The 20510-nt window shown below is 42.9% G+C and overlaps 1 protein-coding gene across 1 annotated transcript in view; it reads left to right on the top strand.

Moving 5' to 3' along the window:
* RBKS (ribokinase) overlaps positions 1-20510 on the top strand; it is a 451979-nt gene that overhangs the window by 90679 nt on the left and 340790 nt on the right. Inside the window, exon 3 of the mRNA XM_085610358.1 lies at positions 1566-1629. Coding sequence (XP_085466484.1) covers positions 1566-1629 — 64 coding nt within the window. The remainder of the gene's footprint in view (positions 1-1565; positions 1630-20510) is intronic.

The raw sequence follows: 20510 nt of genomic DNA, 5'->3' as shown, positions 1-20510 counted from the left end.
AGACTCAAAGACTTTGTGAACATTAAGACTGAATGCGATGATAAAAGAAAACCTGAAGCAGGTTAAACAAAATCTTTATCATACACTGAGAGACGTATTTCGTAGACAAAATTGGTTTCAATCTGGTTTCCGCATTGTACGTTGACTCCTATAATGTAGATAGGACTTTGAGTCGTTTAAGAAAACTTCCAGGAGTGGATAGAAATCTCCATAAACTGTGGATGTCCAGCCCTACTCTCCTCCTCCATAGCCAGTGCTGCGGATTTCCCACAGAGCAAACTATCAGAAGGAATAAGTGTGTGAACCATGAGTGTGACACACACCTGCATTTATGGCATGTAGCATTTTTTTTCTTCTGCTGGAGTGGCACTATGGGTGTGTGAGTGATTGTGTGCCACTGTGTGTGTGGTTTCGAGTACTCAGAATGTTTAATGCACTACCTACAGGTGTGTAAATTGGTTGTCACAATCCTTTAAGAGAATTTGTAGATACCCACAAAGCTACAGTTTTGTGGCTCTTGACTACCTTTCCAAATGGCCACCCCATTGCACCTTTAGTGGAACCGTGAACTGAAACCCTGCCTCATGACCAGTGGCGTAACAATGGCCCCCACCGCCGCCATGGGGTGGGGTCTCCGAGCTCCAGGGGGCCCCCCTCTGACACTGTGCACAGGCAGACCTGAGAGCTCCTGACTGGGTCTGAAGTGTGTGGGGGCCCCATCCTAGCACTTTGCAGTGGGGGTCCCCTCAAGTTTTGTTACGCCACTGCTCATGAGCTAGTGACATAACCCAAAATAATGGGGCCCACTGCAGAATGTGAAGAGGGGGCCCTAAGACGCTCATATCTCAGAGATATTCATTGCCTATGTGCTGATTGGAGGTCCTAGGAGGATTGGGGGCCTCATGAAGGGTTGAGGGCTCCCTTGCCCATAGGGGTTCAGGGGCCCGCATTACGCCCCGGTCTTGACTCACTAGCTTGGTCAAAAGGAAGACTTGAGTGAAACAATCTTTTATTCGACATTCCAGGATGTCCAGCGAGAGTCTGGAAGGGCTCAGCTCTTTTTTTTATTTTCAAGGTAGCCACTGACTATAGTAAAAAATCATTCTGTCTAAGATGCTTTGGTTGTAATGTATATCCCATTTAGCAGCATACCTGTATCTTGTTTAGGAATGCTAAAGTTGTCATTCAATGCAAATGATCTAACAGAGCTGCTTAAGCTGTGTTTCGAGGACCCCTGGGTGCCCACTAGTGTTTAACAAAATTAAATAATAATAACTAAAGTATATTCAAATAAAGAAGCAACATTGAAAATGTGAAAAACTTTTTATATATTCAATTGTGAATTACACAAAATATTTCACCAGTGGAGCATTTGTTTGGTTTATACATGTTTTTGTATTTGTGTCTATTGTTTTGAGGTGGAAAACAGAGAAATTGCTTAGGCCTGGAATCCCTGACTTCCAATGATGTCTCTGTAGGGGTCCCCAGGTCGTAGTAATGATTCCACAGAAGTCAAAGGGTTAAGAACCGCTGATCTAACATATACGACTGTTGTCTTTGTATAGGTTGGGAAGGACTCTTTTGGGAATGATTACTTAGAAAACTTCAAAAAGAACAATGTCTGTACAGGTAAGACATTTTTATTCTGACAACATTTCTTCTCTGAGGTGTTCTAACGTTGTTAAAAGAGCACTGTACATGCTTACATACTATTGATCCCACTTGCGTGTTGTAAAATGGAATGTTAGCAGTATGTTTTTATGTTAAAAATGATGTACAGGCCAGCTCTTAACGTGCAGATACATAGTGTTAAAGAAAGTTGGTCTGAGCATTAACTTAGACAATAGTGGACGTGCTTCTTCATTATTGAATATGGAGCATCCTTCCCTGGCATAGGTGCTGTGTTGGTGCAGCGCCACCTGCTGGCATGGGATTTAGCCTGGGGGTTAGAGATGCTCCTCACTTTAGGCCAGATCCTCTAATCCAGTCACACCTAGGCACAAACGTCCTCCCGTGGCTCATCCAGAGGCGTACATTAAATCATTTTTGGTCTTATATCATTTTTTGTTTATGTTAGGCTTTAGATATGAGTGGAGTGCTTCACTGGCCAGTTGCAGAAGCGTTGCAAATATGAGGGGCTTTACATAGTAGAGTACAGCGTGTTGGGTCTGGTTGAGACCGGAATAAAGAAAGAACAGGTTTAGTAGGCAGGAGAGGAGAACCATGGACGTCAATGCACGCAAAGAGTGGAGCAGAAGTGATGCATATCACACACCTTTACTACCTCAGTGACATCACAGGAAGTGACATCCTATCACCTTTGACCCTCTGTCTCAGGAAGGAGAACCATGGACGTCAATACACGCAAAGAGTGGAGCAGAAGTGATGCATATCACACACCTTTATTACCTCACTGACATCACAGGAAGTGACATCCTATCACCTATGACCCTCGGTCTCAGGAAGGAGAACCATGGACGTCAATGCACGCAAAGAGTGGAGCAGAAGTGATGCATATCACACACCTTTATTACCTCACTGACATCACAGGAAGTGACATCCTATCACCTTTGACCCTCGGTCTCAGGAAATGATGCCCCATGGCCATGATCCTGATGAACTCATGATAACTGACATCACTGAAGACCGGTGTGTACCTCATAGAGCAAATATATTGCTAAGAGATTCGTTTCAAAGTTTCAAAAGACCTTTATTCGGGTTTCATAAAATCCATAAAAGTACAACAAAAACTATTCATTTACACAATAATACAATCCATAAAAACACCATAATCAAGACAATTCATTTTCAATGCAACTCTCATAAAATAATTTTCAGGGATTTTCCATCATTTTGCGTGCGCGTACTATTAATCTCAGAAAAGTGCTAGTGCGGAAGATTAATTCATCTGTATCCAGGGAATAAAGTAATGAACAGGATTCCCCCAAGGAAAGGGGTCTTAATTTTCTAAAATAGGGAGTTAAAAACCAATTAATATATTTTAAATAAAATTTACACACGAACAGGAAGTGGATATCATTCTGTTTACTAGTGCCATCACATGGACAGGGGTTATATTCTACTGTATGATGATACCCCAGAGGGAAAGCCAACAAGAATTTTACGGAACCTGCCCTTAGACGAAAGAGCAAGGATCGTTCCCAGTTAGACATGGGGAGAGTTAGATAGGATGGTAGTGGATACCTACACAAATCATTCCCCGTGTATGTTACAACAGAAGATTTGAGTGACTCCCTCCTCATTCTTTCTAAGTTAAAAAGTGCATAAAGTGCTTGTTTAGCCACAACCTTATCTTTAGTCTCAATTCTAGTTGGTTCTGAGAAAACATCGCCTTTATCCACGGCGATTAATGTATTAGAAACTTCGGCTAACCAAGGTATTAGCATGCCGTGATCACATTTTAGGCAATCCTTTATAATGCTTTTTGTTAAGGTCGCTGAATCGTTTATCCAGATCCTAATCCAGAATAGGGCTGGTCTGGCTCTAATAAAGTCACAAACATAGGGGAGATTTAATTCTTTATGACAAATGAATTCAGAAGCGGAGAAAGGTGCGCCCAATATTTTCCTGCTAAAACGTTTTTCCTCACGCTGAATCCCTGGGTTTCTCCCCGAACCCCAGACCTCAGCCCCATACGTGGCTACAGGGATGCACTGTAGTTTAAAATTTTTAAAAATAGCTCTAGTGGCACCTATTTTCTTCAGGCGTGGGAGGCTCAATATAGAATTGGTGGCTTTCGAGAACTTGCCCATGGCGTGGGCAGAATGCCCACGCCATGAGCCGTTCGCAGCAAAAACCAACCCTAAGTAGGGAAAAGAGGTTACGGATTCTAGTTTATCCGAGCCTGCATTTATAATATTGAGCTTCCTTTTCCCAGGTCCACAAGACATGATAAAAGATTTTTTTAAATTTACACGCAGATCCAATGTCTCCATATGTTGGACGAATGCGCCAACAAGCAAACGAAGAGCATTAGGGGTGCGGCCCATGAGGACCGCATCGTCTGCGTATAATAAAACTGGTAATGGGTTCCCCTGAATAATTGGAACATCTCTCGTCACTTGTTTCAAAGCTTTGGCAAGACCGTTAATATAAATAATAAATAGCAGAGGTGCTAAAACGCACCCCTGCCTGACCCCCCTACCTATTTTTATGGGTCCGGACACATCGCCACCGGGCCCGATCCTGACTTGTGCTTTGAGGTCAGTATGAAGGTAAGCCAGAAAATTTACAAGAGCATCATCCAGACCATAGTTGGAAAGCATAAGCCATAATTTGGATCTATTAACTAGGTCAAAAGCGGATGAAAGGTCCATGAATGCGAGATAAATTGGACTTGATCGAGCAACATTATACTTATCAAAAATCAATTTTAAGTTTAAACATTGCTCCACCGTGCCCACGCCGCTCCTAAATCCCATCTGGCACGAGTCCAATAATTCAGTGTCTTCAGTCCACTCTATCATCCTATTATAAATAACTCGTCCAAGGATTTTTAAAGTGTTATCCAAGAGTGAGATTGGACGATAGTTAGCTGGGTCTGACCTATCGCCCTTCTTAAAAATGGGAACTATGGTACTAGTGGCCCAAGTTTCAGGCATAGGCGCCATGGGTAAACTGTTAAAAACATTAAGAAGAATTGGTGCCCATAGATCCGTGTTATGCTTGATAATATCTATAGGAAGTCCATCGGGACCGGGGGCCTTGTTACCAAGGCTCTCTTTGATGGCTATAACTACCTCAGAGAGGTCAATCTTGAGGCTGCATAACTCCTCCGAAGTAGAAATAATTACTTCTTTGGGAGGAGTAGCATATATTTTAGCAAAGTGAGCCTCCCAGCTACTGCTAGTTATGTTACAGCTGATTGGGGATAAATATTTCCCCATGTCTTGCGTCTTCCTGACAGCTGACCAGAAGGGGCCACTGCTCTTCAAGTTAGCGCTTTCAACCAGTGTTTCCCACTGTTCTGTCAGCAGGGCGGCCTTCCTTTCAGTTGTTTTTAATTTGTAATTTTTCCTGGCCAACTGTACCTCTAGTATGCACCTTGGTTTGGAGGACAGTGCCTTACGTAGTTCCCTGTTTGCCGTAGAGCAAGTGGAATCAAACCATCTTGGTTCTTTCCCTGTCTTTGGCAATGGGACTGACAACAGTTTTTTAATTACTAAACACAGTTTGCCAAAATCAGTGATTATTCTATTATTATTTCCATTTGAAAGTAAACAAGAATTGATTAATTCAGAATAATCATTCCGCACATTTTCTAGAATAGCTCCGCTATCAATTCCCCTCCATTTTAGCCGCAGGCCATCACCTGATGGTGTAATGTCTCTTGCGCCGTTAAATTTCGCATATACAGGGCCAGAGCCTAAATGCAGAGTGCTTTGAGGGGATTATGATCGCCAAATGATGTCTTTATTACCTTGGATTCCAGCACACGATCCACTAAATCGGGGGACATAAAAATAAAGTCAATAGTTGAGCAACAATCTCTCCCCCTAAACGTAGGGACATGGTCCATACCAGGTGATTGGGACACTTCCATGGCATTGCTAAGGGTGTGCTCACTTAGTATCTTTGCCAATTCGAACCCCCTTTTTTCAGCTTGGTCTGTAATATTGTTAATGTCCTTAGCCCAACATTTCTTTATAAGTTTGGCATTAAAGTCTCCCCCGATTAAAATCCCTATCTCCTCCTCTGATTCCAGATTTGTTTCCAATTTCCGTAAAGTCTTGGAGAGTGCTATATAGTTTGTGTTAGGTGTAGAGTGAAAATCATTATTATAAAAATTAATTATATAAATCCTGGATTTTTGTTTCAACTCGAGAACCTGGATATTCGGATTTCCTTCTGATAGATCTTTAATAGTACCTCCCATCAATGTACTAATACCTATAAATATTCCTCCCACTGCGCGGCCAAAAATAGGCTTACTTGAAGTTACACTAAAGCAGTGGTAACCCTCAATAAATAAATTGCTAACAGCCCATGTCTCCTGGAACATAACAATATCTTTATCATCCAGTAGCTTGATCCATTGAGGGTCAAGCAATCTTGGTTCCAACCCGGCGACGTTCCAACTAAGAATAGACAATTTGGAACGTCTTGGAGCACGAGAGATATTATACCCACTGAGCTGCTTAAGTTGGGTTGGTAGGGTAATTATGTTCTCATGTGTTGCTGGGGATATCACCGGAGCGACATATGGTGCCATTATCTCAATTTCGTTGGTTTGTATATAATGAGGATTTTCCCTGGTGGTGATAGGTACATCCTCACTCCCTCTATCTCTCTTCCCCAGTCAATCCTGACATTCCAAGTTGGAGAAAGCATGTTCAAATCGGTTATGCGTTGGTATGTTGTATGTATACCTTGGCTCATTCTGGGGCATATTAAAAAGAGTGAAGCAGAAGTGATGCATATCACACACCTTTATTACCTCACTGACATCACAGGAAGTGACATCCTATCACCTTTGACCCTCGGTCTCAGGAAATGATGCCCCATGGCCATGATCCTGATGAACTCATGATAACTGACATCACTGAAGACCGGTGTGTACCTCATAGAGCAAATATATTGCTAAGAGATTAAAAAACAACAGCTGTATTTCCACCTGGATACATTCATATGAAGCAGATGTTCAATATCAACTACGTTATTGGCTGATATACTCCTTATAATTGGTAATATGCTTTCATTGATATTAGTTGGAAATCATTATCACTTGTGCAAAGTAGAGGTGAAGGCTTTGTTTAAAAACATCATTTTTATGCATTCACGGTAATTAAAAATGCAAATGAGGTGCTTAAATTGTGTATGCCATTTGATTTATTTCTTATTATAATATATGCTAACTGGTGCATATTAAATTGCTGAGTGTATTCATTTTACAGATCTGAAAATGTTCTGTCCCAGTGGGAGCTGCAGAAAGTAAACAGTGCTCATTAGGACCCTGTTTGCCCTCTGTTATTGGCACTGCTTTTGCTGCCTCTGAGGTCAGGGGTCACAGGGGCAATGCTGTGGGTCGCTAGGACAAGGTCTGGCACACCTAAAGGACATTGAGAGGGAACCAGCTCATCATGCAAGGCGCAGTTGTTATGTAATTATAATTTGAGGAACAGGGAGATGCATTTATTTGTCCAGAAAAAGACAATTGTTTTGCTTAGAGACCTAAACCGGGCATAGGCCCTGGGCCACAGATGGCCCAGAGATTTAGGAGTGGGCCACATCTCATTCTAGATCCCCAGTAGGCAGCTAGTCACCTCCATTAAAAGACACACTAACAGCTTTGTCTTTAGGAGACACCCCAGTCTGAATAGAGAGCCCAGTGAATGTGAGTGCCAGGATTCCCAGCCATTCTTAATGAGGTCAACTGAGGCAATGTAGCAAGGCCTGGGACAGTGGCTAAAGCAATTAGTTCTTTTGTATGTTCATGTTTATTATACCTTTGCTGCTTCGTTAGTAAAGGAAGAGAGCAGAACATAACCCCCTCCTTTGCGTCCTTTACAGAATTAACATTTTTGGACACTAAAGGTAGAGCTTTCAATTCACCTTTGTATTTAGAAAATGCTATTGGTTGACATTAGATTGCACAGTTGTGGGCCTTTCTGCAGTGTCAATACAACAGTAATAAGTTGGTGGATAGAAATGCTGTAGTCAATGCTTTAAGATGGGCTGCTGCCTTATGGCATACTCTGTGATTCACAAATGCTGATTCCAGCAATCACAGCCATCACTTTTTATTTGTTTACAAAGTTTTATATAGTGCAAACATGACCCTTAAGGCTATCTGAGTGCTTTACAGATGGTCATGAAAGAAAGAAATAAGTAATGCAAACAGCAACAAAATTAATAAGCATTTGCAATGCAATAGGTCTCGTTTTGCGAGAGATTGAGCTATTCGCATTGTAAATGACAATGCCTTTTATTTATGTGTTTTGAAAACTTGCAAGAGGGGCCTAAACATGCACTCTGTACTTATAGCCTTTGCTTACGAGAAGCAAGGCTGGCAATAACTGCGTCAATTTTACTACCAGCCTTGCTTCTTATAAGCAAGGACTATCTGTACAAAGTGCGTGTTTACGCACAGCTTGCAGGTTTTCAAAACACATAAATAAAAGGCATAGTAATTTACAATGCCATTAGCTCAAACTCTTGCAAATGCGAGACCTATTGCATTGCAAATGCTGGTTTGGTATACTTCAGTGCGCCACCCTTGGTGCAGCGGACACGTCCAGGTGTAGGTTTCATGCTGGCTGTGCCACAGGAACCAAGATACACCTGACTGAAGACCCCCAATTATGATGAAACCAGTCCTGGGTCGCTTGTGCTCTGGATCAGACAGGACCAGGACTGGCAGTTCGGGTGAAGACTGATTTGCATATAGCTGGGTCCAAACTGAGGAGGCATGCTGTGCAAAATAACGATGGATTGGGATGGGACCCCGAATAATTTCCAGTGGCTGGGATTAATTCTAACATTTGATCCATCACTTTTTGTACACTGCAGTTACAAAGTGGCACACATCTGTATAGGACTGAGAGGCCTTGCACTGGAGGTGAACAGGGGGCCTTTGATCCTATACAGTATGTATGTGGGAATGTGCCCCGGTAGTATTGATGTGGGAATAAGTCTAGTGCTGTTTCTGACTTTGCCCTTGCACCGGGGCTGTGCGACTGTGGTGTGCCTCCACAGTGTGAATTGTGGGGCCTTGCGACTGCTGTATTCATGGCTGTTAAGAACCAAAGAATCGCTTAGTGACCGCATGGTATTCACTGCCTTCGGGGAAGGGGAAGTGTCCCGGCCAATCTCGAGAGAGAAGAGACTATGATAGTGTTTTAGAGCAGCTGGGATAGAGAAGGCAGGAAGTGAAATCACTCGATTCAATCATGCGCTATCTCACTGACTATCCAAGAGCACACAGTCGCCCTCTCAAAGCCCAATCACTCGTTGTCAGTCTCAATATAGATGCACATGCAGCATACTCTGTCTCGCAGCATGGGCAGGGATGCACGTTACCTGACTCGCAGTCGCCGCCTCACAGTCCCGCAGGTAAATGGAGATGGCGAGAGTTTCACGGTACTCACGTGACTTGCAGGTCCCCTCAAAGTTACGAAGACACGCACTGTCCCACGGTATTACAGATAAGAGCTGGTATCCCGCCCACACACACACACAGATGAGCAGCAGATGAGTAGGTTCAAAACAGCCGCTCAGTCTCGGAGGCCATGTCTGTGTCCAGGGATAAGCGAAAGCACACCATGCACGCGTTCAGGGAGCCGAGCCGTATGCGTGAACATCTCCTGTCCTGCGCGCGTTGAGGGAGCCGAGCCCGCGCACATCTGCTGTCCCTTGTGCTAACACTGCCAGCCGTGCGCGTGCACATGTCCTGTCCCCCTTCGCCCACCAAACCAACAACAATAGATCTTGCGAAGGCGAGCAGCACATGCGCTGCATCGCTGGGCGAGACCTAAAAATGGTACAGGATGTAGCAGCTGCCAGGTTGGGGGAAGAGACCACCTCAAGGTTCAAGTCAACAGATCAACAAAACATAATCATAACAAGCAAGTGATGAACATTGGTGTAGATACATCACCATAACGGGCCAGGAGCGTATAGTTCGCAGGTTCGAAATCAGAAATGTGTTCATAAATAACACTTTAATTGCCTTTTTAAATGATTCAGTTGAGGGGTTCAGCCTGACTTCAGGGGGCAGGGCGTACCAAATTCTTTGGGCAATACCCGAGAAGCCTCAGTTTCTAGTTTTCTTTTTAAAGAATTGCTGTGCTTTCAACAATAATGTGTTGGAGCTTCTAGAGTATCTGCAGCCACCAGATAGTTCCAGTTTTTGTGCAAGGTACCTCGGGTGCTGGAGTGTAGCGCTTTGTGAGTCATGCAAACATTTTCTAACTGTATTCTTGCCTCATATGGTGGCCGTTTTAGAGATTTCAGATCAGGAGTGATGTGGTTGTTTCTTTTAGATCCTATGATGAGCCTTGCAGCAGAGTTGAGAGAGGCCCTTAATGGAGCCAGCTTAGATCTATGTAGGCCGAGTAGGATTGCACTTCCATAATCCAACCTGGAAATCACTAGGGTTTGGGTTTTTTGTTGAGGTGGTGGAAGGTCAGCCAGTTTTGTTTTTTTGTGGGATCATGTTGAGAGACCTTATATCTTGGGGGGCAGAGAACTTTTCAGGTCGAGTTGGGTGTCATCGGCATACATGTGATAGTGGATGTTAGCTAATTTCAGAATTTTGGTTAGAGGATCCATGAACAGGTTAAAGAGAGTGGGTGGGATTAACCTTGAATCTTTGAGTTCTGTTATGGAGAAATGAGGCAAATCAGTTTAGGACAGATCCAGATAGCCCTATCCAATGTTCCAGTAAGTCTAGGAGGTTGTCCTGTTTGACCGTATCGAAATATGACGAGAGGTCGAGGAGGATTCATTCTGATCTAGCATTTTTAGCGCGTCATCAAATATGTGTGTTTGTGTCGATTCTGTACTGTGGCCTTGACGGAAACCATATTGGAATTGGTCTAAAAGTCAGAATTGTTCTATGTGGGAGCATAATTGGACATGGACACATTTTTCAAGGAGCTTCGCCAGAGTTGGAATGCTGGAGATTGGGTGGAAATTGTTTGGGTCCGTGTGATCGGCTGTAGGTTTTTCAAATAGGGGTTACCTGCCCAGACTTTAGGCAATTTGGTATAGGGCCTTGAAGTAGTGTAGCATATACTATCTTGGTCCAGAGTGTGAGTACTGACGTTTTAATCTCAGTAAATAAATTTGATGGCAGAGGGTCGCTGAAGTGGTTTGAAGGTTTCAGAGCTGTTAGAATTTTTAAAATGGCATTTCCATCAAAGGATTTGAATAGGTTCCACAAAGTGTTGTATTTGGGGGGAGTGTCCAGGAAGAAATGGGGGCTGAGCAATCCTGGGGGGAGGGGAGTTGATATGTGGTATGACCGGAAGGTGCTCCATTGCTGTCTGTAAATCACTTTTTTCGACTTTCTCAGGAATAAAGACGCAAATTCCCTGCAGTTTGACTGAGGACTCGATCCAGATGGGGAAGGGTTGGGTTGCTTAATAGATTGTAATTTGATAAATTCAAAAAGTGTTTTAGGTCAATTTCTGGCATTATCTAGTTGGTTTCTAAAGAAATTCGCTTTCGAGTTTCGGATGCGTTTGTAGTAAATGTTCCTCAGCGATCTCAAGTGTTTAAAGTGTTCAGGGGATGGAGAGAATCTACACGATCATTCAGCTATTCTCAGATTACATCTTTCTGCATTTAGGCTACCGTTGTACCATAGTTTGGAGTCTTTGGTGGACATTCTTTTTAGCTGTAAGGGAGCATTTCAGTCTCGAAAGTTCTTCATGGAAATGTTGTATTGTTCTGTAAGGTCAAGGACATCTTACATATCCACAGGAGGAGGCAGGATGTTATTGCTGAGGGATGTCAGTTCATTAATGTTTGTTTCGCATGTTCCGTTTCCATTGTCTGGGTTTCTTTATTTGGGCCTTTTTTGTTCTCACTGATTCAGTAATGAGAAAGGTGATGCAATGGTGGTCTGTCCAGTCACAAGGGGTGATAGATTCAAGTTAAATAGGGTTGACCTTATAAATGGTTAAATCCAAGGTCGCATCCAAGTCCTGGGTTGGACTGATGCAGATTTGGGTCAAATTGAGGTCTGCTAGGGAGGTTTTTAGGCTGTTTACTGCAAGGTCCTCCAGGTCGTTCCAGTGGAGGTTGAAATCTCCAGCGAAGAGTGCAGCGTTGTCCCATGTTGGTTGAGATGAGTTTCATAAATTGTTTGATTAATGAGAGGTTGTCTCCTGATGGATGGTATATCGTGTGCAGTTTACATAGGGGCCTTTTGTTGCTCATAATATTGATGCATAGGTATTCGTTTGAGGATAGAACAATGGAATGCAACGGTTTCACTGAGAGACTGTTACGGTGTAGGCAGATGATACCTCCACCTGGTCGGCTAAGTCTATCTAATCTTATGGTGTCATACCTAGGTGGAACTAGTATGTCAAGAATTACCATGAAGGAATCATTTAGCCACGTTTCAGTCCATATTAAGAGGTCAAGCTCGTGTGCAATGATGAGGTCCGCGATGTCTGTCGCATGCCTCATTGCCGATCTGCAATTGAGTAGCATGCATTTCAGGTGTGGTATGGTGTCTTTTCATTGTCTCTGCAGAATTAACAGCACTAAAATGTGGCCTGTTTAAAAATGGAGAGAGAAGGATATTGGTAGGGCGAGATGAGGAGAGACTATGGAAACAGTGAAAGAACGTAAGATAGAGAGAAAAGTGAGGGTCTGATTTAGAGTTCAGCAGACGAGTTACTCTGTCACAAACGTGACAAATATCAAGTCTACCGAATTAGAAGTGCATTATTTCCAGTGGTACTTGTAATACAGCAGATGGGATATCTGTCACATTCATGGTGGAGTAACCTCTCCGTTGAACCCTAAATTAGGCCATAAGATGTTAAAGGGGAACAGCAACATTGGGATTTTGTCAAAATAAAAAATCTATTCCCATACAAATTACACCCTCCGAAACGTCGAAACGTGTTTGGTGTTGCTTGTATTCATAAGTAACGGGGACACAAGCTAGGAGTTTAGGCTGGAATTTCCCTATTAGATATGTGACAAAGCTGGGTTTCTTATAGTTGGTGCCTGTCTATGGTGACCCAGTGAGCAAAGCATTAAAATTTGTTTCGTATCTACTATGTGAGATGCTGTTGAAGAAAACTTTAGTACTCTGAGCTTCAGCTGGGCCTGCAAAATGTATTTATTTAAAAACTGTTATAACAATCGGGGAGTGGATGCTCCAGCAGTCGCCAAGATAAGGAGTTACCTAGCTATAAGTGCATATAGGAAGCTTCTAGAATCTAGTTACAGGGTTAAACTATAGTTACGTTTAATGGTAGGTGCAGGAGGAATGCAACCTTGAGAAGAAGGAAAGCCTTGGCCTGGTTAACATCTTTCTTTAAAGACCGCTCATTTCAAGTCTTTTCAGCTAACGCTAGATCAGAAACACTGGCCTCAACCTGTAGTGTCCTCCAGGGTTCTGTGCTAAGTCCTCTGCTATTTAATAACTACATCCTCCCCTTGGTAGACGTAGTGGAGAGTCGCGGTTTTACTCTTTATAGTTACGCAGATGGCACCCAAATAAGGTTTTACTTGTCATCTGCACAGGAGCAAGGACCTTCTTATCTTAACCTGGGCTTAAGTCGAATGGCTACGTGGATGAGTGGCAACTCTCTCAAGCTAATGGCGATGAGACGGAGGTCATGGTCCTGGGTAAGCACACACCACTCTGGTGCCCCCAACGTTGGCCGGACTCCTTAAGATCTCTCACCAATTTGTTCCCCAAGGTTAAGAACCTAGGTTTTTTTTCTTGATGAAAAACTTTTGATGAAACCTCAGGTGGCTAAGGGTTGCCTCCTCCACATGTTTCGGTGTGCTGAAATGGGTGAGGAAGAACATTTGGATGATCCCCCAATCTAGCCCAAAGGACAATGATTCAAGCCATAATCCTCTCTAGACTGGATTATGTCAACATCCTATATTTGAGAATAGAGGAATCTATCAGGCATCTGCAGATGGTCCAGAATTCGGCAGCCAGATTGCTGTTTCAGTTTTCTAAGCACGTTTTAGTCTTTCATCTCTCCCTTGATCTGAATTGGCTCACAGTCTCTAAACTGATTCAATTCAAGGCTCTCTGCTAAATGTTTAAGGCCAAAGCTAGAATAGGTTCGCGCTACATTCCGGACCAAGTGACTCCTCACATCCCTTCAGACCTTCCAACCTGGCCCTTTGCACTGGACCCTGATTCCACCTGGCCCGGATCGAAGGGTGCTCTTTTGCAGTCTTGGGTCCGAGACTGTGGAACTCCCTTCCCAAATCCCTCAGAGACTGTACTCCTCTGCTTGCATTCCCCAAAGGCTTGAAGACCTGGCTATATTGGCTATAGTGGAGAGGTGTGGCTCACTGGTTAGAGGCGGCAGATCCGCAAGCAGAGAATCGGCCAGGGACCAGGGTTCAATTCCCGACGCGGCAGGGTCGTGGACCAGGGTCAAAATGGACTCGATAATTCTCGCCTCGGTACCTACTCTAACCAGGAACACACTCGGCAACTCTGGGCATTAGCTTGCCTCATCTCCACAACGGCCCCCCACATTCGCCGGGGATGCCTGGTTTCACCTTGGAGATACCCAGGAGGGACCATCTCACAGGGATAGCCAGGACGGGTTCCCCAGCGGTCTACAGCGCCACGACGCCTCAGGGCAGCAGTGCGCTTTACAAGACACATACATTTACATTTACATTTATATTAAGTTGACAGTCTAGTTTCTTTGTCATTCTTAGCGATGGGAAACCCTTTTTTGGGTAGCTGCGCGCTTTACATGACTATAAATAATAATCAGTGAGTGCCCTTAGTTAGTGTCACAGCATGGTGCTGTGTGCCTCATTATCATACACTGTGGGCTTTGAAATTCACACTTCAGGTGCTGAGAATACATAACCCCTTCTCAGTGCGATACAAGGGCTTCTGGTTAATGCATACATACGTTAGTACAATTCTAACTTAACAGTCCCCTAAGTGCCCATTGCTTAATTTGTGCTTGTGTTTGCAGGTGAGTGACACTGGCACTTACTTCTGGGGACTTGTGTTGGTTCATCAGACTGTGAGAGGAGCAAGACAGACAAAGGCAAAGAGGCAGGAAGACAAAGATAGGAAAACAGTGACAAAGGGAGAAATGGGGAAGAAAAAGAACATGCAAGATTGAGATAAAGAGACAGGAAGTGTAGGGTGGTGGAAGAAAGAGGCATGAGGTGAAATCAAGACGAGGCAGCCTTGGTATTAGCGAAACGCAGCATTCCATGGCAGGCTCTTAATAAAAACTCTGGCCCACTGCACGTGTTTTTCACAATGCATTTGGCCCAGATGTTAATAAAACCCAACAAGGCGGAAACACACCTCAAGTTACTTTTGTTCCTACGCATAGTGGAGCTGACCGAGACGTTTGGGCTGAAAGGAGTTCCAAAACTTTGTCCGACCCAACTAATAACATCCAAACACTAAGAACATTTTAAACTTGGTGCCAAGACAGTTGGTATATTCAAGCTATGACAACTAAGTGAATCTGTGAAAGATAGGGCACTTACTTTTTTGGTAGGATACAATCAACACAGAGGCCTTTGTTTTCTTGTTCTTATACCTATAAAGTTCTAAGCATGTACTCTTAAACACTAATATCTATAAAAACAGACCCCCCACACCTTAGCTCTGTAGAATAATATTGATTGTCTGACAATACCTTACAATTACAGAATATTTCAATGCTGCCCTGTGTTCAGGTTGTTTCTTTGGGGAGCAGTAGCAGTGCACAGGTTTGTGAAGTGCTCACATCATGATTGAAATCAGAATGATGGTATCTGTGCTTGTCCTGTGAAAGATGCTGCACATTAGCACAGGTGTGGATCAACAGAAACATCTAGGCTGTTGGCCACACCTGAACTCATGGGTAGATAGTGTGGTATAATTATAGGCATTTCAGAGAACACAGAGTATTGTGTTTAATACCCTTCAATTAGTATAATGTTTGGAGTAAACACATTGTTTGAACAATTAAGGCACCAGGTGTAACCTACATTCTACCTTCATTTTCTGCAGAAGTAGTACTCTAAGCTAGTTATTCCAAATACAGCCTAATGTGAGTGCATAGGTCCAAATTCATTCCTTTGTTCCAGTACAAGACCATAGCAGTTATTTAAATATGCAGGTGTGCTGTGCATGTTTTTAAAAGGCATATTGTGAAAGGTAGCGGAGCGGGGAAGGTGGATGGTGGTGGCAAGGCAGTAGCACACAATGGAGAGTATGAAAAGAGTGGTAACTACAAGCAAGGTGGGTGGGTGGTATGCCTTGCTAGGGGTAGAGCTGGAAAAGAGAAGACGCAGGAAAACATGGTTCCCTGTATACACTGGTGTGTGAGACAATCAGCTACATAGGGCAGAAAGGTGGTGGAAAGAGGAATTCATGAGGAAAAGAACCCCTGCATGGCTCAGGAGAAGGTGCACCCCTCTTCTAAGTTACCCATGTAGCGAGTATCTGCATATCTGTGATTGTTTGCTCTCAGCAAACATAGCAATCATGCATGTATTCTGAGGAGCAGCTGTGACATGGAATGCAACCTGGCTCTGTGGACCCCCTTTCTGAGCATAGCTGCAATCAGATCACCAAACTGTAGAAGACTGACAGTGATGGCAGCGACTGATTTTGTATGCTGGGCAGACCCTTTTCTGCTTGTTTCTTGCACAAGGAAAGTTGCCTTCTGGCCTCCTCTTTTGGATTGTCTACCAGTCCTCTGCAATCAGGCGCTTTGCTTTACCCAAGTGGGACATGTTTATTGCATGTGTGTGGAGTGGATAATCTGTGCTTGGCTGTTGCAGCACAGGATCCATTTCAGACCTCCTGTGTGTGAGTGTTGTGTAAAATAGAAGCCTGACAGACAGCAGTGTGAATTGTAGGACTACTCAAGTACATTGTTGAAATCCTCTCAAATTGACCAGACTCTTGTGTGTGGCGGATTGGAGACAGAGGGCCTGTTGATGTGTAGAGACAGCCCTTGCGCCTCCATTCTTCCTTTGTAGTTTTACCCCAACAGTTTGAGAGGTAGTTGAGTGGGGAAGTGTTGGAAATGACCATTTCTTCAGGGTCACCCTAAACCTTTTGCCTTCCTCCTCCCCTTTTTGCTGAATTAGTTTTTGCTGACTTTAGGACTCTGGGCACTTAACCACTGCTAGCCAGTGCTAAAGTGCATGTGCTCTCTACTTAAAATATAGTAACATTGGCTTATCCATAATTGACAGATTTAATTTACCAATAAGTCCTTAGTAAAGTGCACTACATGTGCCCATGGCCTGTAAATGCTACTAGTGGTACTGCAGCACTGATTGTGCTGCCGACTTAAGTGGCCCTTTAAACATGTCTCAGGCCTGCCATTGCAGAGCCTGTGTGTGCAGTTTTAAACTGCCATTTCGACCTGGCAGATTAACCCTCTTGCTAGGCCTAAACTTTCATTTTTAATACATATAAGTTACCCCTGGTGGTAGGTCCTAGATAGCCCTAAGGGCAGGGTGCACTGTATGTTAAAAGTAGGACATGTACTTTTAATTTTTAAATGTCCTGATAGTGAAATACTCTTACTATCCTTTTTCACTACTAGGCCATGCCTATCTCTCTCCTAGGTTAACATTGGGATTACCTTGTTACATTTTATGTGTCATTTCCAATTGGGAAAATATGGACATTTGAAGTTATTTGTCTCTGGATTCACAATTTAAAAACACAACTTATGGTCAAGTTGGTTTTTAAGTTGCAAGTCTGAAAATGGCACTTTTAGAAAGTTGTTCTGTTACTTTAACCACTCTGTGCCTCTTCCTGTCTCTGAATACACGTCTGGGTTGGGTTTTCAGCTGGGCTTTGTACATTCCCCCTAGACAAAGGGAGCTGAGGTGTGTCTTTCATATTCTGGCTGATGGACCTTTCTATGCTAGATGGGAGGGAGAAGCTGACAATTGCTCCTGTCCCCACACAAAGAGCTATATAGTCTTCTGTAGTGAGTCTGGACCCAGGGCAGAAAGGGCAGGGACCATGTGGACTTCAAAGGCTGTTCTTTGAGGTCTCTTCCACTTCAAAGGCACAACTGGGTATAAGTACTGGACCCCTGACACCACCAACTCAATACACTTTGGACCTGAGGACACTCTGCGAGGAAGAAGGACTGCTGTGCTATTGAAAAGAGTGTCACTCTGCAGAACTCTGCTGGATTTGCTGGACACCTGCTCTGATGTGCCTGCCCTGCTGTACCTTCCCTGGTGGTGAGAAGGACTGGACCTGACCGCTACATCCCCAGAACCAAGTGACTCAAAGGTATTGCCTGCTTGCATCCTGCCTGCAACCTTCCAACCAGCCTCTGGACTCTGCCACTGTTCACTGGTCTGGGATGAAACAACATAAATAAAGCTTAAGAATAAGGGCCTTATTATGAGTTTGGCGGTCCAATGGACCGGCAAACCGACGGTGGCAGTGCGGCTAACGCTGCACCGGTGGTCCGGCCCCCCTATTACAAGTAGAGCGGTTGGACAACCGCTGCTGCCACCAGGGATCCACAATCCCTTGTGGTCTTGCAACAATCTGAGGCACCTAATATGCTGACGGTGCCGCTGCCTCACCGCCAAGCATTTTAGGGATTTCCTCACTGCCACAGTTTTCATATCGGTGAGCACGCCATAAAAAATGTGGTGGCGAGGAACCAAAGGGGGGCCTGCGGTGCCTCCTGTTGCCTCTGCGCCAGGGTATACTGATGTGCTCCCCATATGCGTGCACCCCAGTACCTTCAGGACATGGAATTGACAGTCCCTACCTGTAGGAACATGCAATGGCGTTCTCATTTTGTGCCTTGCAAAGGCTGGATTATGAGCCTTAGCATTGCACCACCCCAGGCCAGCTGCCGCAGGACTGCCCGACATGGATTCCAGTCAGAATCTGGCAGATGGTCTCAATATGGCTTTGGCAGTGTGGCAGTGGTGCGGTGGCGTGGCGGCACACTGTCAAAGTCATAATAAGGCCCTAAGTCTGTGTAATAAACATTACAAAATAGTTTTTAAATATTGCTTTTGATAAGTTATTAGTCCAGGATCAAAAAATAAGACTTGGTTTAAGTCTTGATTATGTGCATCAGAATATTCAAAACCTGGATGGTTTTCCCCTCAGCTTTATTGGGGGCCCAGATATTTTCATACACTAAAATATTACCAAACTAAAACTTCATATAAAATATTCACGATTAGATTTGAAATATCATTGAATTTCCCCCAAACTAATAACAGTACAATTAAATTATATTTTTTTAATATTGACACAGTGTGAAAAATGTAAACTTCTTGTTTAGTTATGTCCAACAAATTTAAACTGAAAGGATACTATTTTAGAAAACAGATATTTTTCCTCAATATCATTTATAATTTAATTCCGAATTAAGTTTTCCAAAATAAAACCCGGAGCCATATAAAGATGAAAAACAATGGGGTGAAAGCTTGAAATGTTACTGGGATGAGACCTATTTCCAATCTCAAAAATGCAATCTCGAGTGGAGGTATGTATATCTAAGAAAGCCTTCCACGATTCTGATTTTACTTTATTACATTTTACAATTGAGGTGAAGGGTTTTGCTTCAGTATCTTAAAGTGCAATGGCAGGAATTTTAAGCAGTGTAGACTTTAATTAGAGAGAGAACGTCTCTTTTACCTTGGACCCTAAAGAAGTGAAGAAAGCCGAAATCAACAGAGCTGGCATTTGCTGATTGAATTTTGCTTTGGCTGGACCTAGATTGGTAATAAAAGATCCAAAATTATACATAGTTTTTTACAATCCGAAGAAATTTTTTATTAAACTACCATTTCTTCAGACTGTCAATCCATGAGCTCCCAGAATCTTTAGATTTGTTTTAAACTATGTGTAATGACATAAACTGCTAACGCATCTAATTGTCTTTGTTGACGAATGGGAATAAAGTCCACCAAGGCTAAATCATCCGCATACATCAAGGTAGAATTTTTTTCGATCTCCCAATTTTGGAGGAAATATATGTGATGATTTTAATAATAATCCTATTAGTCTGATAAATAGAGTGAAAACAACAATGGGGCTAAAACACAGCCATTCTGAATAGAAATTCTTGCTGAAAGTTAATTTGGTAATCCGAGTTATATACACACCCAATTGTTAGAGTGAAGATTAATTTTTGTGAATAGTAAATGGTCAGGAATAACTGAGGCTGTTAATTTATGCCATAGCTTAATTGCACTGCTAAAATCAATAAATGTCACAAATAATTAAATTTTGCATTTTTGTTTTTACAAATATTCACATATTATAAATCCTGGAACAAAATGGGCAAAAATCCCCTTGTTTGACAGGTGAAGGTTGTTTATTATTTATCCAATTTACCATTTGAGCTTGAAATATCATAGCAAATTCTTGCCATGTAATGTCTAACAAAGCAATGGGTCGATACTTCAATCATGCTAATCTAACACCTTTTTTCTACAAGGTTATAAAATGACTACCCTTCTAAGAGTCGGGAATGAAGTTCAAAGAAATAAAATGCATTAAGAAAGATTTAAGTAACTCGGTCCAGACAAGTGAGTGATATACCATCAGGTCCCTTGATACGAAAATTATTGATAGAAACAGTTATACTAACCACTTCCTCAAAGGCTATCTGTTTCATAGTAGAGAAATTAGGCCTGTATTTTTTTTATATGAAATAATTATTGAGAACTTGCTAAAGTTCTTTAAATACGTCCACCAAGTGTCTTCATCTATCAGGACAGGCTTTTTTTGTGTCTTTGCCTAGCACCTTTACAATGATAAACCAGCAGTCACATAAATTGCATGTGGCAATTGC

The sequence above is a fragment of the Triturus cristatus genome, chromosome 6 (genome assembly GCF_964204655.1).
Source record: "Triturus cristatus chromosome 6, aTriCri1.1, whole genome shotgun sequence".
Classification (NCBI taxonomy): domain Eukaryota; kingdom Metazoa; phylum Chordata; class Amphibia; order Caudata; family Salamandridae; genus Triturus; species Triturus cristatus.
The sequence above is the reverse complement of the archived record's forward strand: the minus strand, read 5'-3'. Positions and strand labels throughout refer to the sequence as shown.